Source organism: Malaclemys terrapin, chromosome 1 (assembly GCF_027887155.1).
Source record: "Malaclemys terrapin pileata isolate rMalTer1 chromosome 1, rMalTer1.hap1, whole genome shotgun sequence".
NCBI lineage: Eukaryota > Metazoa > Chordata > Testudines > Emydidae > Malaclemys > Malaclemys terrapin.
This window is the reverse complement of record NC_071505.1, coordinates 20,024,090-20,044,836: the sequence shown is the minus strand read 5'-3', so window position 1 is coordinate 20,044,836 and position 20,747 is coordinate 20,024,090. Positions and strand designations below refer to the sequence as shown.

At 42.0% G+C, this 20,747-nt stretch overlaps 1 protein-coding gene across 1 annotated transcript in view; it reads right to left on the bottom strand.

Moving 5' to 3' along the window:
- The window catches only part of PCLO (piccolo presynaptic cytomatrix protein), a 534,443-nt gene that overhangs the window by 88,254 nt on the left and 425,442 nt on the right, over positions 1-20,747 (bottom strand). Inside the window, exons 14-17 of the mRNA XM_054016176.1 lie at positions 12,165-12,215; positions 10,594-10,724; positions 7,058-7,084; positions 2,458-2,551 (exon numbers count right to left, since the gene is read on the bottom strand). Of these exons, the coding sequence (XP_053872151.1) occupies positions 2,458-2,551; positions 7,058-7,084; positions 10,594-10,724; positions 12,165-12,215 (303 nt within the window). The remainder of the gene's footprint in view (positions 1-2,457; positions 2,552-7,057; positions 7,085-10,593; positions 10,725-12,164; positions 12,216-20,747) is intronic.

Sequence of the window (20,747 nt, the reverse complement as noted above, 5' to 3'; positions counted from 1 at the left end):
GAAATTGGGAGGCTAATTTTAAGGGCTGTGTGTCAGAATGAAGGACCACATCAAGGCAGCTGAAAAAATCTGGACATTCTGATGTAGCAAGCTTGGCATGCTGAAGCATTTATAAAGTACTGAGAGATTGGATGGCTGTGAAAAATTAAATCTGAAAGTGTTAAGAACTAAATGCTAAGAAATATAGGAACATTAGGGAAGTGCAACTAGATCCAGGTGCTGGAAACAAATAATCTGTCTAGGTCCATTATTCCATAATTCTTGGATTTAAACCAGGAGGGAGATTCTCGTTTTGTCAGAATTTTTTAAAAAGGACAAAACATCTCTTTCTCACACTCAGAGCACTGGCATGCTAAAGGCTGCTACAACTGATTTCGGAACTCAAGATTAAATTTAGAAAACTAACAATAGTAAGCAGAAGAAAGCTTTTGAGAACATGAGCTACTCCCCTCCCACAGCTGTGACTGAAGCCTGTCTACCCTTGCAAAATAAAAACCCTAACATGTTCCTCTCAGCTGACTAAGCCCATCCTTAAGCCCCTCACTATTATGTTTGAAAACAGCAACATTCCATATGTATTTTATTTGAATATGGAAAATGATAGAACCCCTAGTACAAGCGAATCTGGACGACTGTAGGGAGCAAGACTTCTCGTTTCTACATCTTAGACATGCCCTATGTCTTGACTCACCCCCTCTAGTTAATTCAACATCACTTTCAGAGTTGCCATGCCTGCAGCTGTGACATTGATGAAAGTGCTGGGATCTTGGAGGCAGCCTCACAGGCCTGGAAGCACCCCTAAAGCCTGAGTCTCAAGTTACAATCCTGAGACTGAGCAGGTGCATCTTAGACCTGCTAGACGCCATGCAGTCAGGAAGGAAGATACTCTGATGGTCATCAACTAACTAGGCTGTCTCAAAAGAAGACTGTGATGCCACCAGACCAGATGCCAACTAATGCCAAAGCCCTTAAGCCTGATAAATGCATAAGGGTAAACCAGTCAGTCTTACCTGTGTAGTATTGTTAAGATAGGTACTGGATTTATACCTATGTGTATAGTGTTTAGACTTTATGAAATGCCTGTAAATTGCTCCATGCATAATCTCACTTAAAACCATGCTATAAGGTAGTACTGAAGTGTTTGTTCTATAACTGTAAAATGTTTGTTTTGAAACTATGTAGCTCACCAAACAATAAAAAAGACTTAACCTAATGCAAAAAGCTGGATTCCTACGGAAGGCGCTATCTCCTGCCCATAAGTAAAGACTTTTGAATCCAAATGGGCCATTGTGAAACAAGGACTTTGTTGATTGGTTCCCCCACAGCCCTGAAGAGATTACGTGTCCAACCCCTCATTTTATCACTGGGATGCTGGGGAAAGGGAATAAAAATGCCTGTTAAGGAGAACTTATGATTCTTTTGCTGCTTGAACTCAGGGGTGAGACTTTCTAAGCATGTTTTGCCTGGGTTAGCCCTAAAGGATATACAGAGTCTGCTTACTACAGAAGTTTCTATTAGCATTTGAAAGCTGACTGTAACTCATTTGTGTGTGTATGTTTACCTGCTTTACTTTTGTAAAGAACTCTCATTTCTTTTTCCTAGTTCCTAAACCTTTGGCTGGTTTTTTATGGGATTAGCTACAAGCACTGTCTTTGGTTTGAGATCTGAGTACAACTGGCCGGAGGTAAGTGACTGGTCCTTTGGGACGGGGACTAACCTGATTATTGTTGTGATTTTTGGTGTAAAGCAACCATCTATTATAAAGTCCAGCTTGCTCGGGTGGCAATTGGACTCTCTGTGACTCCATGGTAAGAGTGGTATAGTGCTTTAGGAGATCACACTTGTTAGTAGATTGGTGAAATCTAATTATAGAACATACAACCAGGTTGGAGTTTTTCCCCTGCTTCTTGACAGTCTGCTGTGAGGTTGGCACTCAGGGTCATGAGCCACTCCAGACAGTGAGACAAAGACAACACCACTTGGTAAACAGCTTGTGCTTGCTGAACTTACTTATACTTTATCCCTGGAAAATACGCTAAGTATATTGTTTCTGCAGCACAGTAGTGTTGAGCTGGTGTGATTTTAAATGGTGTGTATGTGTGTATAGAACTAATAGAGGGATCAAGGGTATTTGCCTCCAAACCCCTTTTTAAATAGCTGGTAGTAGGTGCAATATGGTGAATTCCAAAGTTAAAAAAAAATACTATTGGGAAGTATTTTTATGAGTTGAAGGGACAACTAAATCTCTGGCAGGGATGTTCAAACAGTATCTGTAGAAGGTGTGAACTCTATCAAAGGCAAAGAAATCATTCAAACCTCCCTTCAATTTGGTAGCAGGATTTCTCAGGGGGATGAACTCCCTCCAACATCACCCCTGATTCCACAATGACAGTCACTGGCCATACAAATAATAGACAGAACAGAAAATCACAGTGGATAGTGCTAATAGTCACGCACCTGCTCCATGGAGATATTTTTATAAATGACCGTCTGATTCCACTCGGGATTCAAGCTTTTCTGCACGTATTTAGTCCTCCGCTTGTACTCAGCACTGAATTTGAACAAAGGAAGGGAACATTACATTAGTCCTCTTTTGTTTCCTTCCATTCATGTGCAGAATATATTTCATGGAAATAGAAAAAACCGCCACAACTCAGGGCTATAAGAATACAATGAGAGCCTACCTTCTTTAACAGCATTGCCCAAGTTGCTGTACCATGCTTTCATGATGCTGTCTTTAAAAACCTGACCTTCTGAGCCTTCTGAAAGCTCAGCCTGCCTACAAGAAAACTGTTCAACCTCCAGCATCAGGAAACACAAGCTTTTTTTTTTTTTTTAAACTGTAGTTATAAATACCTCCTGCCTCTTTAGAGCAGGGCTTTAATTACCACTGTAAATGATAATGTGTTTCTTTCCCAAAGAACATCTTTCTGTTAGCACATTTAGGTAGGCTTAATACATTTTATTTTTATTTTGTATTCTTTAATCACAGGAGTCTCATCTTATAGGAACATTAAATGAAAGCCATGGTACACTGATATACTGTTAATGATAGAAACACTAATTTCATATTGATCCTGTTCTCTGGCTTCGCCTCTAACTGTAGTGAGACCAAGCATAAAAGTGCATCAAGCTTGTTTTTATCAATAGGCAAGTATAAGAGGTTTGGCTGAATTAGCTGCATTAAAAAGGAGCTGAAATATACTCAATTATACTCTGCATTTCCTGGATGCAGAGCAAGTAATGCACTCCCTTTCATACATTATGGATTCCTTGGGCACTACAAGCCCTGATGCTAGATCCACTTGTATACCAATTTTAATTTAATATAAAATTTTAATGGAAAAGATGTCATAGGGTTACCTAAGAAAATACCAAGAACTTCTAAGATTCTGAGAACCCAAATAGATTTAAAGTGCAGAACCTTTTTGATACAATGAGAGTTAACTGTTCTTTTATCTATATTTAAACATGGCCCTAATGTAAAGGAACAATCAAAGACTTGAAGATTGGTTTATTTTGATTATTCTTCTTTGTTTGTAAGACCACTCTGAAAGTGTAAAAGTAATATTTCCCAGTTGATTTGTCTCTGTTCTTTTGGCAAATACGATTTCCCCCCTCTGATATGGTTCTAATGGAGAAAAAACCAGTACAGATTGCCCCTTTTTGAGTACTTGCATAATTACAGCTTTGGACACAGTGGTCATAGTCTGATACTCTTACTCATGTCAAACAGTACATTATACTATACAAGTGGCCCCACTGAAATCAATTGTGCAAAAACTTTTGGAAAAGTTCCTTCTAAAATTTTCCACAGAAAATACTTACCATTTTCTGACAGGCTCTACTCTGTTTTCTCATATCTGTTTTTCTATATACGTATTTTTCAGAAAGGCCCAAAGGCCCACATTCTCCTCTCTCACACACCATATTATATACAGTCATTGAGGAACATACAGCATATCTGAGGTCTACTCCATAATAACGAGGCATTTGTGATCACAGTGACAGTGATATGAAATCCCTCTCCTGCCTCTTTTCCTCATACACTCAGTTCTGAGGGACACTTTATAAAGACGGTGACTTGCAGCTCTTCTGCATCCCACACCTAGCCCATTCCACACAGCCCCATTAATTTTCTTTCAAAACATGATGTTCTGCTGTCCTTTGATTTACTAAAAAATGTGTAGGGCATTCTGTTTTGTAAAGCAGAGTATCTTTCCACTTCCACTTAAGAGAGGAAAGCAGAATGTGACCATAATGCGATTGGGTCTGACAACCTCAGAGTGTAATGATATCTGTTAAAAAAGGAGCTCTTTCTCTTTTTATTTTTTTCATGTATCAGTAAGAAAGATATGGATGGGATTTCAGGGGGAATGAGTGCATGTTAAAAAGTAATTCACCCTACAGTCTTATTACTCTGCATTCTTTACAAAGAAGGCAAAAACAACCACCACCACAACCACCACCAAACCGTAAGCCTCTCTGGGAAGCAGAAAGGCTATGATGACTGATCCTATTTCATGATCCACTTAAATATTTATGCCTGTTCAGAAAACCAGACAAACTCAGTGGCATGTTCCCCCATTCCCTTGCTCCCAAGCCCCTCCCTTGGCCTTTCTGAAGCTGTATCTGCACATCTGGAGATGGGGTAAGCTGAGAAGGGGCAGGACTGGGGTGAACGTCTCTCTGTCCTCACACTACTCCTCAGCTGAGTATCTTTTGCTGGTCACCTAATGCCAACTTGTCAAAATTAACTTGCCCAGACTCCCCTTTCACTAGCCTCTGTTTGCCAGAAGCTGGGAATGAGCGACAGGGGATGGATCACGTGGTGATTACCTGTTCTGTTCATTCCCTCTGGGGCATCTGGCACTGGCCCACTGTTGGAAGACAGGATACTGCACTAGATGGACCTTTGGTCTGACCCAGTAGGGCCATTCTTATGTTCTTATGGAATCCATTTCCCTCCTATCTGGTGTTGGGAGGGAAGGGGGTGGCAGGGACAGTGGGGAACATAGGAGTTTGAAGACAGTTCAGAGGCACTGGAACTTGGTCTGGATGACTCTAGTACTCAGGGAATCTACTGGTTTTAGGGGAAGGATTTCTTGGTTTTTGAAAGTGGGTAGGGGATTGAACTCCCTGCCCCTCACTCCTTGATACCACTGTAAATCAGGAGTAATTCCCGTGAAGTCCATGCAGTTACTCCAGTGTGAGCCTTAGGGGTGGACAACATGGGTGACTGCCCAGGCCAATGGTTGGGGGTGAGGGGAGCACCATCTGAGTGCTGCAAGCTGGTGGGCCTGGACTGTGGAGCGGGATGGGGTGGGTGGGCAAACCTGGGGCTGGAGCCACTGGAAAGCCAGCCGGGGGGCAGGTGATGCCACCTGGAGCTGCCAGCCTGGTGGGGAGGCACAGGCAACAGGGCTTGCCCATGCAGAGCCAGTGGGCCAGCCCCTGGTCTCCCCTTCCCGTGGGCTCAGTGGTCAGGACGTGTATAGCTGGGGAAGGCTCCAGGCTCATAAGTTCCCTCTCTGTGCAGCCCGGCCTGGACAGCCAGAGAGCAGTGGCTGTTGGCCAAGCACCCATGGCAGCGGCTCTGCCTTCAGAGCTGGGCACCTGGCCACCAGCTGCTGCTCTCCGGCCATCCAGTCCAGGCTGCACAGAGAGGGAATTGCTGAGCTGCCCAACCAGTGCTTAATTTGTGCCCAGGCTTACTGGGGCTGAGCGCCGGTACCTCTCTCACTATAAATTAAGCACTGGGGGAGAGGCAGTGGGGCCTGGGTGCAATGAGGGTGGGGAGCCTGGAGACCCCGTGTGGGGGGGGCAGGGGTAATAAGGGGAGCCGGTGAGGGCCGGGGGTCATGGGTGGGTGCCTGTGCCAGGGGCGCCAAAATATAAGTTCATCCAGGGAATCGTTTTCCCTAAGGCTGACCCTGAGTTACTCCAATTTTATATCTGTGAGAGCAGAATCTGGCCTGAAGTGCTATTGCAAAAGGGACTGAGTCTGTTGCACAGAAATAGATTAAAAAAAAAAAAAAAGCACTGACTAAATCTAGAAAAGCCACACAAAGCAGAATGCCACTTGAAGGACAGTACAATTTTAAAAAGAAAGACCTTGCAAATACGTTGGATCTGTCCCACTAGATTCCCACTTTTCCCTTTGCCTGTGATTAACAGATGGTGATGTTTTGATACAACACCTTCATTAAAACTAGTCTACTCCCAACAGAGCTTATACTTCAGACTCATAGGACATGCCATATGTGGAAAGAGCACAAACAGAGTCTCTTCCTTTTCTTTATCATTTCTCTGGATTTCCCCTTTTATACCCTGCTGCTATATGCAGTAACACAATACATTACTTATAGAATAAAGAAAGTATTATACAACTCTTACATGTAAAAATTAACATCTGAATACATGAATTATATAATTATATTCATTATGAAATAACAGTGATTTTAGGCAGAGCAGAATTTATTCATTAAAAAGCCATCTATTGGCCTGCTTAAATTTTCCTCTTTAAGTAAATGTGAGGCTAGAGGGCTGAATTGTATCTGGTGTTACTCTGGGTTGGAGCTGGTCGAAATTTTTAGTCAAAACAAGGGTTTTTTTGGACAAATACGCCATTTTCCTCTGAATTGACAGGTCACTTCCAAATAATGCCAGCATCTCTGATTGTTTCTCAGCAGTAACCTCTGCTGAAAATTATGTGACAAGTTCACGGTTAATCACAAGCATCAAGAGTAAGGACCAATTTACGCAGTACTTGATTGAACAAAATTCCCATTCACGTCATTGGAAGTTTTACATAATTAAGGACTACGGAGTTCGATCCTAAAACGTTACTGCATCAGGAACCACAACAATTTTCCCCCCCAATTTCTTTCCCTCCTGGAAATCAGCTTCATTAGACAGTGAACAGCAAAGCCAGTCTTGGTTCCTGGATTTATAGGTCAACAGAACTCAAGGAAAATCTAAAGGTACATGCATAAGATAATCACAGCTTGATGCACACATGCTTCAAAGAATAAAATTGAAAGATAAGTCACTCTACCTTGCATTCTGGACAACCATGACTTGTCTGCATGGACCCAGTGAGGAGACAGTGTAATAAAAAGAGATGGGAAAGTAGAGGAAGCAGCATGAGAGAAAATGGGAATAGACAGAAACGAAAAAGAGAACATGTAAATAATAAATGAGCAATTTCTAGTTTCAGAATCACAGGAAACAGACATTAACAAGAATACAAATTTTGATGTGGATTGAACTAGATCAAAGGAAAGACACGTATCAGCAATCAGTGAATGCATTTGTATTCAGATAAAAGTAATAAACTTACTGAGCATCTCTCCACTTTAATTGTCGGTGGTATGTACAAAGAATCCCCAAAGCAATGTGTCCCATTGTGAATGATAACATTAATCATAGTTTGAACTAGAAATGGGCCCAAACCAGAACAGAAATTTAAATGCCCCAGAACTTTGTCACCATTTGGATCTGGATTTGAATTCAGGTCAGAACTTTGTAGCTTGAACCTATGTCTATCTTAAAGTCTTATTTCTACAAAATCAGGGCCATAACTCCCCTCCCCCTTCTACCTCCACCCACACACAACATCTCATATGACAATAGGTACAAGTAATTAAAACTCAGTTTTTACATAAAATGGAACTGCAGATGTCACAATACGTAAGGACTTACTATGTATCCATCATAAATTGTCTTTTTTAGCCATTTTGGACCTACTGATTTCAATGGGTGTTTCATGGCCAATTTCTCTGGGAGCAAGATTGAGCCCTTTATAGCCTGAATCAGCCATGATTTCACTCACAATTCATGTGCTTTTAGCTATACATGTGGTTAAGTACCTGGCTGAATTGGGACCATAGTTCAGAAATTCATCCTAAGCTGAACATTTGGGTAATAAGTGTGAAATTTTCAAAACAGCCTCATTAGCTACACTGACCAAAATTGCCGGCAAATCCATTTGTAGGTGCAAAAAAAATATTTGTCTGCACAATTCAGCATATCTGCACATATTTACATAGTTTGCTTACATGATGCCACTCTGGAGTTTAGTGGATGTGTCCATAAATTATATGGTTGCAATTAGGGAGGCAATTTGAAAACTTGACCACAAAGATCTCGTTCCATGATCACATTTTATATATATATAAAAATTATAGGAGGCCAAAACCAAAGGGAAAGTACTCATTTCAGAGGCATCATGCTACTATGGCATAGCTCAAAAATAGGTTCACTTTTAAAGTGCAGGCCAATATTCCATCATATGGACTAATGCCGATGGGTATTGTGCAAAGAAAATATATATTTTTTAAATATATATAAATAAATGTAATGGTTATATGAGTTACTTGTTCATCTGTATAAATGTTTGCAAGTTTGAGTCATTTAAATGAATGGGACTGCTCATGGGAATAGCTTACATGTGTGAAGCTAACTCCGTCCATATGTGTTTGCAGAGCTGGGGCCTATTAAAGTCCATCTGTCCATTAACGTCTATATGGATTATTTTAACATAGGCAAGTAAAAGTTTGCAGAATTGGGCCATCAATCCGTACCTACGGATTGCTTGAGACAGCAGATTGATAGCCTGAATGATTGTCACAGATCCTCTGGAGTGATTGCCATCAATTATGTCCAAGAGAATTTAAGTTCTTAAAGTAATGTATTATGTGGTTGCCAAATCCGTGCAGTACGTCACATTCTAAGACTCTTAAGGAACTACTGGTTTAAAATACTAGTGCACACACTCAAGAGCTGACTGTGGTGCTGCTTTGCTGGAAAAAGTCATTTATATAAAATAGTTAATTTTAAAATATAATTTACAAGCAGCTGGAAGGCATGAACCCACTTGATGGGACAATGGCCAATCAAGGATTGATTTAAAAAATAAACCTAGCTATACCAGAGGAGCATAACGCCTCTGAAACGAATATTCTCCAACAGCTTTTGCCTCTTCTAAGTACAAAGGTTTTTAACTATGTTTTTAACTAATGTAGTCAAGGCCTAAGACTCTGTTAGGGCCAATGGGATTATTCACATGCATGACAGTTTACAGGATTGTATGAAAGATTACAGGTCTCAAACCCGGGCCTGTGAGTTGTAAGACATTGGCAGCTCACCTGAACCAGTTGAGAAGAGGGTTAGTGAAGAAATAGCTCACCTAAGACCCCACCCACAAAACTCCTGATTGGGGGAGATGTCTAGCCTTACTGATTGGCTGGGATGCACTACATAAACTAGAAAGAGGCACAGGAAGGTGTCTGAGCAGCTAGGTGAATCCTTGATTGACTGTTACTACATACCCTGCCTGTTTGCGTGACTCCTGAGCTCTCCCTTCTTATTCATTCATGCTCTCGTTAATTCAGACCCCCATCTGTTCCCAGTTCCTGTTTTCCTGCCTTGCTCCAGGTCTGTGATCCTATGCCCTAATGCTGACTACAGCTTGGATTTCTGCCTTGACTCCTGTCTCTGACCATTGGCTTGGCACCAGACTCTGGCACTGACCTTTGGCTTGGAACCAAACTCTGGTTCTGATCTTTGTCTCAGAACCTCATTCTGACTCTGGCTTTGGTTCCAGGCTCCTGACTCTAATCATTAGATTGATTGCTCACACCCAGGTCCCTGCAGATTGTGCCACTGCAAAATAAGGCCCTGTTCCTGCAAGTTCGTATGCATGTGTTTAAATTTATGCAGTTCCACTATTTAAGTCAGTGGGACTGCTTATTATGCACATGTGTAACTGCTTGCAAGATCAGGACCTAAAACCGAAGTTATTATAGTCTATCAGGCAGCAGTATGCATTTGAAAGGAGCCTGATTATAGATTTGCCATTATACTAATGGTTCAAAGGAGTCCTTCTGATCTGTGAAAAAAATTATAAAACACTACACAAACACTTCAGTGGGGAACACCACATACCAACCTATCAAATATTTTAACTCTCATATGCTCCCTGAAAGGGATGTTTTCTGTCTAATAGCTCTCCTTTTTAAATTTACACTGTACCTTTAAAACCAATCATAGAGAAATTATTGTATGTGGAATAAACATGGCAAATCTTGGTTTAAATTCACAAAAACTAGAAAAAAAATGTGAGCTATAGATGAAATTCCACCCTAGTCTCACCTTGCAGTGTCCTTCATTACAGTCTCCCAAACACAGAAAAAACAGAAAAAACAGGCAGAGCTACTGAGTTAAAGACAGATTCCTAAGGAGAACTATGAACTCCATGGATCTGGCAGGTTTCACCAGACCACAATGTTATTTTAACATAATCTGTGCATGTGTGTGACTTCTATTCTATAAAAATTCAAAATAAAGATTAAATCTACAGGCCTGCTTCGGATCCCATTGAAATCAATGACAAAACTCACATGGATTTCACAGGAAATAGAATTGGGCCCTTTATTTGCAGTGTCTTGTTAAAAAAATAAAGAGATGTTCAGTGCTGCTTGATACTAAACAACTTTTCTGAAGCTTTAATCTAAGTTCTGTTATTCAGGACTGGCATCAAAGACAAATGAAAAGAAACAGAGTTCAAGCTGAAATTTCCTCTCCACTTACCCTCTCCCTGGAAGTAGATAGACTTTAACGAAAGGGTCAGAATAGCCATTGTTGTCTCGTGGAGCAAGGTTTCTTGCTTGAAGAATGTGGATGATAAGATTGCCAAGGTGCTTGTCATAGTTGATTTGAAGCTAGAGAAGGCATTAAAATACTTGAGGATTATTTTTTCCTTTGCTTACTAAAGAATTCAATTTTCCCCTGAACTCCTTTGCATAAATGTCTATTAAATGCAGCAAGACCTATTCACATTTACCTGACAAGTGGCTCATTTCAACAGATGATTTAATCTTTCAGAGAATTGGGAGCACAGAAACAGTTTCTGCTTCCTGCTAAAATGATTGTTCGTGTCTCCACAAAAAAGGAGAATGACCTGGCCAACAGCTTCAGCTCTTACACTAGAGATCTCAGGTACAAAGTCTACAACCAGCATGGTGGTGTGGGCTCCATCAGTCAGTCTTATGCACTCACAACCATAAGCCATCTCAGTCTATCCCGTTGGCAGTACAGGATTGTTCCCAATCAGTCAGGGGAGTAGCCAATATTCACTCATACAGGTTCAAAGTGCACCTTCCCCATAATTTGAAATGGGCTTTTCCCCACACACCCTAAATGTCCATCCTAACTTTTGTCATCTTCTCTTGACTCTACAAGACTCTCTTGGCTCCATTCTTCATTCCCCCATGTCTCTGGTGGTGCTGTCATTTTCTTCACTCTGCACCTCTGAGCTGGCCTGTATCCACAAACTATCAGTGTCTCTGCTCCTTATACCATATCTGCTAACAGTTAACAAAAGAGGCTGCCAGAGCCAGCTATTCCCCTAGGATGTCCTGCTTTAAACCACAGACACCTGGCTCTCCGAGCCACTGTAGGAAGTGGACTAAGGGGACAGATGAAGACAGAGAAGGAAAGGTGCTACCAGCTACTTTCCCCAGCTCCCTAGCAGCAGCAGAAAGGGCTTCCAGCCATGAGGTTGGGAGCTTACCCACTCTGTGGGGGCCCACCTGCACTTTGAAGTCAGTGGGACTCGCATTTGAGTAAGGTGACCCTGAAATAAGAGCTCACATGGAACTGGGAGGCAATCCCATCATCAGCATTTTCTATGCCCCCCAAACTTTCATTTCCAGAGTTTAGTGAACTTTTTATTTTTAAACCACCACTGAGGTCAATTCAAATCAGATATATTCAGCTACTCGGCACTGCATGGAAAAAATTGAACTGCATCTTGGAAAATCCATAACTTTGCTTCTATATTATTCAGTGTCAGATCTTCTGAAGTGAATCACAGCGAGTGTCCAAGGATTACAGATTGGAATCACGTTCCATTTATTTTGTAGCCCTTTTGAGAGCGGTAGGAATTCCCATGCCACTGTCGATTGATTTTGTATTGCACACACCGATAATAACGTCAGAGGTCCAAATCTGGCACTGATTAAACCCCACGTCATTCCATTGGCTTTAGTGACATTTCAAGGGGTCCAAATTACCTCAGAATCACACAGCACAAGTTCCCTTCTGAAAACTCATTCTAAACCTAAACACATTTAGCTGCAATAAATGTTGTATGTATTTACCTGAATTTCTCCAGTGATTGGATGGGATGTGGACTTTGTGGCTTCAGTGGGCTGCCACATGAAAAAAATATATAGAGACACATAGATTAAACATAATAGTCTTTCAGTGGTAACATTTTTACAAAGCTCTGTTCACACTGCTCTATCTACCATTTACCTTAGAAAGCCACTTTTCTTCTGACTCCAGTTATTAATTTATTATTTATTATTATTATTTATTATTATTGGCACCTAGTGACCTCACTGGAGATCTTTATGCTAGGTATCGTACAAACACTGAGCACGAAACAGTCTCAGCCCCAAATTGTTTACAGTCTAAACAGATAAGACAGACAACATTCAGGAGGGAAAGAATGTAGCATGATTCTCATTTTATAGAGAGGGAACTGGAGCACAGAGATTAAGGGTAAATCTACACTACAGCAGCGGAGCTATGGCGCTGCACCTGTGCCGCTGTACTGTAGATGCTTCTGACATGAAAAGAAGAGGCAAAGGTAGTTAATCCATCTCTCCAAAAGGTGGTAGCTAGATCGATGGAAAAATTCTTCCATCAACCTAGCTGTGTCTACAGTAGGGGATAGGTTGACCTAACTATGTCACACAGGGTGTGAAATTTTTCACAGCTCTGAGTGAGGTAGCTGTGTCAATCTAATTTTTAGGTGTAGACCAGGCCTAATTGACTTTGCAGAGATGACACAGCTGTATTTCTGTAGAAATGCATGGATTAACCTACTTTAAGTCAAAGCCAATTATTTTCTCATAATTTCTTGGATGATCACGGAGGAGAGGATGAAAGTGAGTGAATTTTCAAGTGGATGATACACTTCCAAATCAGCTTCTGTTTATAGTTCATTCATTGATTCTTAAGTATCATCATCCTTGCCCATCAACTTGTTCATGTCACTCCCCTCTTTGAATCCTTTCACTGGCTCCCCATCTACTATCACATCAAATTTAAGCTTCTGGTCCCCTTCTTCAAATCTCTGTATATCCCTGCCTCTTCCTATTTATTCTCTTTTTTTGAGGTCCATGAATTGCTGACAAGGACAAAAGAGTCCTTAGATAATTATGTTTCTTCAGTTTAAGATCAATTTCACCATTTGTTTGATATCCTGTTTCACAGGGCCGGTGCAAGGAAATTTCGTGCCCTAGGCGAAACTTCCACCTTGCGCCCCTCCGCTCCAGCCCTGCAGCAGCTCCCCGCCCCCCGCTCCGCCCTGAGGCGCCCCCCCCCGGCAGCTCCCCCCCTGCCCTGAGGCGCCCCCCCGTGGCAGCTCCCCCCAGGGAGCCGTGTGGCAGCTCCCCACCCCAGCTCACCTCTGCTCCGCCTCCTCCCCGAGCACGCCGCCCCAGCTCTAATTCTCCTCCCCTCCCAGGCTTGCAGCGCCAAACAGCTGATTGGTGCCACAAACCTGGGAGGTGGGAGAAGTGGAGCAGCGATGGCATGCTCGGGGAGGGGGCGTAGCAGAGGTGAGCTGTGGGGAGCCCTGCAGCAGCTCCCCCCCCGCCCTGATTGACCTCCTTCTAACATGCAGATGTGAATTGCAACCTGCCAGGTCAGGGTGTAAAATACGTCTCATGGCTACTGATCAAAGGATCAAAGAATTTGTCAATGCATTGAAAAGCAACAGTTCAAGATGAGACCTAGAGCAGGGGCTGGAGCTCTGGGTTGTGCGTATGTTGAACCACGCCTAAGGGTAGTGCGGTGTCCTTTCCTCCCTGGGTGCACTAAATGGGAGCAGTTCCCTAGTCTCCTTGTGTGTAGGAATTAGCGCTGGTTGGAAAAATTCAGATGCGATACTGTTTTGCTGGAATTTGCAATTTGTCAAAATCAAAAGGTTCTGCAGAAACGGTTCAATTTCAGTGGGAACAGACAGGATTCTGACTAAACCCTGCCTTGTTTCCTGCCAACTCTCACGAGTCACACCCAGATCCTCAGCAGCACATCTGGCAGGGAGCCAAGATCCTGGCTCCTTGGTAACCTGAGCTCCTAAGATCCCTGGTACCCAGTCAGCCCACCAGGCAGACTGCCCTGGAGCCAGGGCTTTGCTCCCTTTTGCAGAAAATCTTGAATCGGAATGAAACCAAATTTTGAAATATCAAAATCCTCCAAAAAAACAGAACTACATTTCCCCACCCAGCTCTAGTAAGGACTGTAATTGCTGCTGGACCTCGCTCAGGGTGACTCACCTAGGGAGGGGATGAAGGAAAAACCTCTTTGTGCTCTTCCGCCACCTCTGCACAAGGGATAGGCACAAACTGGCCCAATGTATTCAACCAATAAATATCGTAAAATTCTGCAGGAACTGGAGATGAACCCAACTCCTATATCCAAATGTTGTAGTTAAGGGCAATCTCTAATAGGAACATAGGAATTCTTTTTTGACGCTGGCTTGTACACAGTGTTTGGAGGAATACCCCACCCTCTCCTGCCACATTAATGTCACATGAATAAGTGCCATGGAGAAACACACCTTCCTGCCCCCAGATGGTTGTGTGTTAGGAGAGTATTGAGAATTGGTGACCCTGGTAATTTTTCTCCTATGGCTAGTGCATCAGCAGAGACTACTGCCACGCATCCGGTCTGTGTCTAATCCTTTTTAGACTCTTACAAAGCGATTGGACTCATTGCCCTGGGGGACAATTACAAAATTAATTCTACGTTACATAAAACATTCTTTAACAGGAATTTGTAAGTTTATTGTCTACACATTTCATCAAGTTTCTTCTTGTAATTTTATTAGGAGACTAGTTAAATCAGACTGTTAAATATGACTCTGGAGACCTGAGTTCTAGGCTCAGCTCCCTCACTGGATTACTAGATGACCACAGGCAACGTATTTTGCCTGCCCGTGCCTCAGTTTCCCCATATGTAACATGTGGGTAATGATGCCTCCTTTGTAAAGGGTTCTGAGATCTGGCTAGGCATTTTTTATGATAATAAATGGGCTTCTCAACTATTTTTTAATGTTATACTCCTATGCTATCTCCTAATATGTCTCCTCTTACTCATCTTCTTTACACGCTAAACAGTCTGAGGCCAAATTTGCTGATGACATAAGTGGGTCTAACGCCACTGACTTCTGTAGGGTTACACATGCTTACACGGACAGTGAAATGAATCCTAATCTTTTTCGAAGAATCTCCTTGTCTCTAGTTGCTTTCAGTGCCCTGTTTGGCCTTTTTTATTTCTGCAGTGCTCTTTTTGAAATGAGGTTACCAAAAGTAAATGAAATATTCAGGCTAGGAACAAACCATCAATTTATATAAAGACATAATCATATTTTCTATATTGTTTTCTGCATTCTTAATGCAGCCTAATCTCTTACTTGATCTTTGGATTGCCAGTGCATACACTGTCTATCTTGACTCCTAGGTCTTTGTCGTTAAATGTTGCAGCTATTTCAGAATCCATGAGTGAGTACAAACTATTATGAAGTTTTCCTTTCAATGTGCATCGGCCTTGAATTTGCTTACATTGAATTTAATCCATGGCCATAGTGCCTCATTATGTAGAACTCTGCTTCCCTGTGCTGCACGGTGAAGATGGGAACAAAGGGGCTGGAAGACGGGTACGAAGCAGACATGACATGAAGAAGTGGGAGAGTAACGCACACGTGTCAAAATCCATATGGATGGCAGAGAATGGGGAGCTTATTCTCTTTGAGGCATGGTCCCCACAAAAAAAACCAGTAGATTCCTAGCAGAAATGTGCATGGGAGTTACTGATGCTCCTTGTTGCACTAACTTCCTTCTCTCAGAGAAGTGATTAAAGGGCAGTGGAAGAGCTAAAGGCATTACAGCTTCTGAGTAAGATCTAATACCTGGTAGAGGTTGACCCACTAAGCAGACTTGGAGGACTAACTCACCATGTGGATACACCCGAGATACGTAGGGATGAATCTATTTTTAAATGGACCATGTCATATCTATGGCAATGTGCTCTGTCCCCTCCGCAAGGCCACAAAACCCTCTTCCCCAAACAGGAGAATTTGTAAGTTCCGATTCTCCTACCTATCTGTACTCCCCAACAGAGATATGTACAGGCTTTCCTCACCAGAGTCCTGGTCCAACTGTCATAAATCTGCTTTTCTTACCAGACTCCTCCTAATATCCCCCCTGTGCTGACTACAGCTCCCATGATGCACTGCAGTGATGGGACTCCCACAATGCCCCACACAGCTCAGTCAGAGGGAGGAAGGAGTGCATCAAGGGAAATGTAGTCCAGCCAAGGAGCCTAGCCCATAGGAGAGAACAGGATATGAAGCACCTGCACTACAATTCCCAGGAGGCACCACGGCACCATCGGCAGATGCGGTTTAATGTTGAACTGACTGAAAACAAAATGTTTCAGGTCAGCTCAACAAATGGAAGTATTTTGATTCAGGTCAAACTTACCTGAAATATTTCATTTAGATATTTCCCAATGGAAAATAAAGAAAAAAATCCAGGGAAAAAATTCCATGGAAAAACTTTGCTTTTTTTCAAAATTACACTTTCTGACAAAAAAACATTTCAGTAAAAAATTTCTAACCATTGCTACTCAAGACCTTACAAACTCCTTTAATCTGAGCAATTCAGGTGACAGCTGCTAAACTATACTAGACATGTGAGTTTGTAAACTGTTCCAAGTCCCAACTGAATTGTCCAAGTTGCAAATATTGATAGCAAACAACTCCTAAAATTAGCCACTCAACCTTTGAAAAAAATACTCAAAGACACTATTGACTAAAATTCACTTCTTAATTCATGGCCTATGCCATTGGGATTCATTTAAATCCCATTTAAGCCTTCACAACAGGGCTTAAATTGTTCATAAGAACATAAGAACAGCCATACTGGGCAGACCAATGGTCCATCTAGCCCAGTATCCTGTCTTCAACAGTGTCCAGTGCTAGATGCTTCAGAGGGAATGAGCAGAAAGAGGCAATTATTGAGAGATCCATCCCCTGTCATTCAATCCCAGCTTCTGTCAGTTCACGGGCTTGCAGGGGCGGCTCCAGGCACCAGCGCACCAAGCACGTGCCTGGGGCGGCAAGCCATGGGGGGCAGACTGCCGGTCGCCATGAGAGCAGCAGTCAGGCTACCTTCGGCGGCATGCCTGTGGGAGGTCCACTGGTCCGGCGGCTTCGGCGGTGGGTATGCCGAAGGCACGGGACCAGCGGATCTCCCGCAGGCATGCCGCCGAATCCACGTTACCAGCGGACCTGCCACAGGCATGCCACCGAAGGCTGCCTGACTGCCGTGCTTGGGGCAGCAAAATACATAGAGCCGCCCCTGCAGGCTTGTCCTGGCCCTTAGCAAAGGGATGAATGTTACTTGTTGATAGCTCAGGGCAGGTTTTCATGAGATGGTGGTTAAAAAGGATGAAGTCTGTCTATACTAGAGCTGACAAGACTGGTATCATTGGTTAACTGGACTACACTGCTGCTGGAAAACAGATACAAGATATTCTAGGGTGGATGCAGCCTTATTTTTCAAAACTTAGAAACTCAAAAATGCCACAGCTGATTTATCACAAATATTGGGTAAAAAGAAAATGTATCTTCTGTCAGCAAACACCATCTGATAAACTTTAGGCTGAAAGCAGGGGCTCTGTGGTTTTCCAAACTGAACTTATAATGCAAAGCTATTTACACCTTTTAACCAAGAAGTCACTGGGGCTCCATAATGTGTATTTGCAAAAATACACATACACTATATGGAAAATTGCAAATTCCTCTGTTAAGCTTTAACAATTTTACAGCCTTTTAAAATGATCCTTATTCATTCTTTATGCTCCAATTCAACAAAACACTTAAGCACACATTTCAATTTAAATATTCAAGTAGGGTTTTGTTAAGTCAGTTGATTGAAATGTCACTCGGTGGGACTGACCGCATGCTTAAAGTGAGGCACATGATTAAGTATCTTGCTGAATCAGGGCATTTTTAAAGATTAATTTGGCAGAAGGAAAAGCAACTCACTGCTGCTTCAGAGGGAGTTAGGAACCCTAAGGACTTAGAAAGGCAGCCTATTCTTCTTTAAGAGGCAAAGAAAATTGTTCCTGAAGGACATTTTGTAGCCAGATGCCTAGTATCCAGCATGTAATCTGAACTGCAACATGGTCGTGCATCATGTTTAGAAAAGAAACAGACTTGTACAGGACATAACCCATTCATGGCTCAAAATGCTAACTCCCTTCTCCGCATCATCATTCAAATTCTTTTGTTACATTTCTTTTTCCATAGAAGAACTGGTGCTTTGTAATGCTGTCACACTTCCTAGGGAAGGTTGTCATTATTGTGATGGGGAGCTCTTGTAATGCCAGGCTCTGATGTTATGCTCTATCACTCTCTATGGTAATGGGACAAAGTATTAAATGTGAGGGAATCTGCATTACAGGATATCAAAGAGACTCCTACATCATTTTTGAAGTACATCAAATGTGCTATACAAAAACCTTTAAGCAGAAGATTTTATCTACTACCAAAAGGAAGACCTAGGCACTTTGAAACATTTAAGCCATCATGAAACTTTTGCAAATGTGATGGATCAAGATTGTAGTCTGACTGCTTATGTCGTAAATCAAAAGTAGAAGGGAGCTCCAAATTGAATAAGTTATAATACTGTGATCTAACAGATCTCAGTACAGTTATGAACATGTAGGAATGATTATTATATAGGGAATATATACTTTTGATATGATTTACAGAAAAAGAGAGGTTTTTAATTACTTTATCTTCTTAATTTGAATGCCAAGATCCATTTTACTTAATTTTTAAGTACATTTATAAAACAATAATGCACATTAGATTGCTTTTCCTCTGTGAAACATTATGTGTTTAATATGTACCTTATTGGCATGAACTAGCTTATGTTTAACCCATCTATGGGATTTCTGGCCAGGTCCCCTCAGTAAAAGTTTGACCTCCTACTATATTTATTCCTCTTCCCTTAAGGACAATAATTTACACCCAAACTAAAGTGGCTAACAAATAGAGGAAGGGTCTAAAAGACACACAATTTTCTCAGGATCTGGACCAAGACTGTGGAACTCACATAAAACATAAAGGAGCATCATTAAAAGCATAACCTATTTCACTTTCCCACAGCAACTCTCTAAAAAAATCCTGATTATAAGTCTGAGATTCTTGTCTTTACCTCTCATGGAAGGTACTTAGATCCACAATGATTTACTTAGATTGTAAGCTCTTTGGGGAAGGGACCATCTTGTTTCTGTGTTTGTACAGCACCTAGCACAATGGGGTCCTGGCTCATGCCTGGTGTTCCTAGGTGCTACCACAGTACAAATAAATAAATAAATAACAATAAAAATAATGGGAGACCTTATAAAATCCTATACAGAGCTCTAAATATAGATAATTAAGTAGATAGGAAGTGCATTACTTTCACATTTGGAACTCTCCTTAATGTTCAGCTTTTCACTATCCTAATAGCTTCCTTTAGAAAAGATTTGAGCGCTCTTCCTTACAAATTGCACAAGGAGTGCGATCTTTGCAACATTGATTTCTATTGCAGGCAACAAATCTTTTGATGAAACTGTAGAGAAATGATGCATAACTTCATAGCCCTTTTTTCCCAACTTCCCATTGAAAAATATTGCTAATGCCTTTTGAATATGTGTTTGGTACCCCAGGCATAAAGCAGTTCAGCTGAGAAATGGACAATATTTGACAAAGAAGATCTGAGGGCACAGTTAATAACTAACTCATACTGTTGTTTAGTGAGAAAGGCAGAGCTTGATGTTAAGGTCGTTGTTTACTCTCTTCCTGGCACTCAAAGCAATTCTTATCAGTACTGCCACTATGATTATTTATTCTTTATAATATCAGTATCTGCCTCAGCACTGTGCACGGCATAGATAGTCTCCCCCTGCGTTTTTCTGGGTGAAGTCCTGGCCCCAATGACGTACCCATTGGGGCCAGGACTTCACCCAGAAAAACGCAGTTAGATACCTGCGTTAGATACCTGAGGATACCTTCACCCAGAAAAAACACAGTTAGATACCTTCACCCATCTAACTGCAGTTAGATACCTGTAGCTGGCCCCTGCAAGATGACTCAGGTTTGCAGGGCTCGGGCCAAGGAGAAGTTCAACTGCAGTGTAGACATTCAGGCTCGGGCTGCACCTCACCCATCTTGCAGGGTTTTCGAGCCCAGGTCCCAGCCCAACCCTGAACATCTACACTGAAGTTAAACAGCCTTTAGCCCAACTCCCAGGAGCCCAAGTCAGCTGGCATGGGCCGACCACGGGTTTTTAATTGCAGTGTAGACATACCAAATGAGTCAATGGGAGTTCTGGCTTCACTAAAGCCGGTATTTCACCACAGAGTAGACAGGATGCACATGAAAGACCAGAGGAAGGATGAGCAGGACAATCTTTTTGCTAAAGCACTCAAATTGGACTAAAGATATCTTGGTTCAATTCCTGGCTCTGTCACAGACTTCCTGTGTGATCTTGGGTAAGTCACATCATTTTTGTACCTCAGTTCCCCACCTATAAAATAGGAACAATAATATTCTTCTCTGTCATGAGGGTGTGGTGAGGGTAAATTCATTTACATGTGTGAGTCTCTCTGTT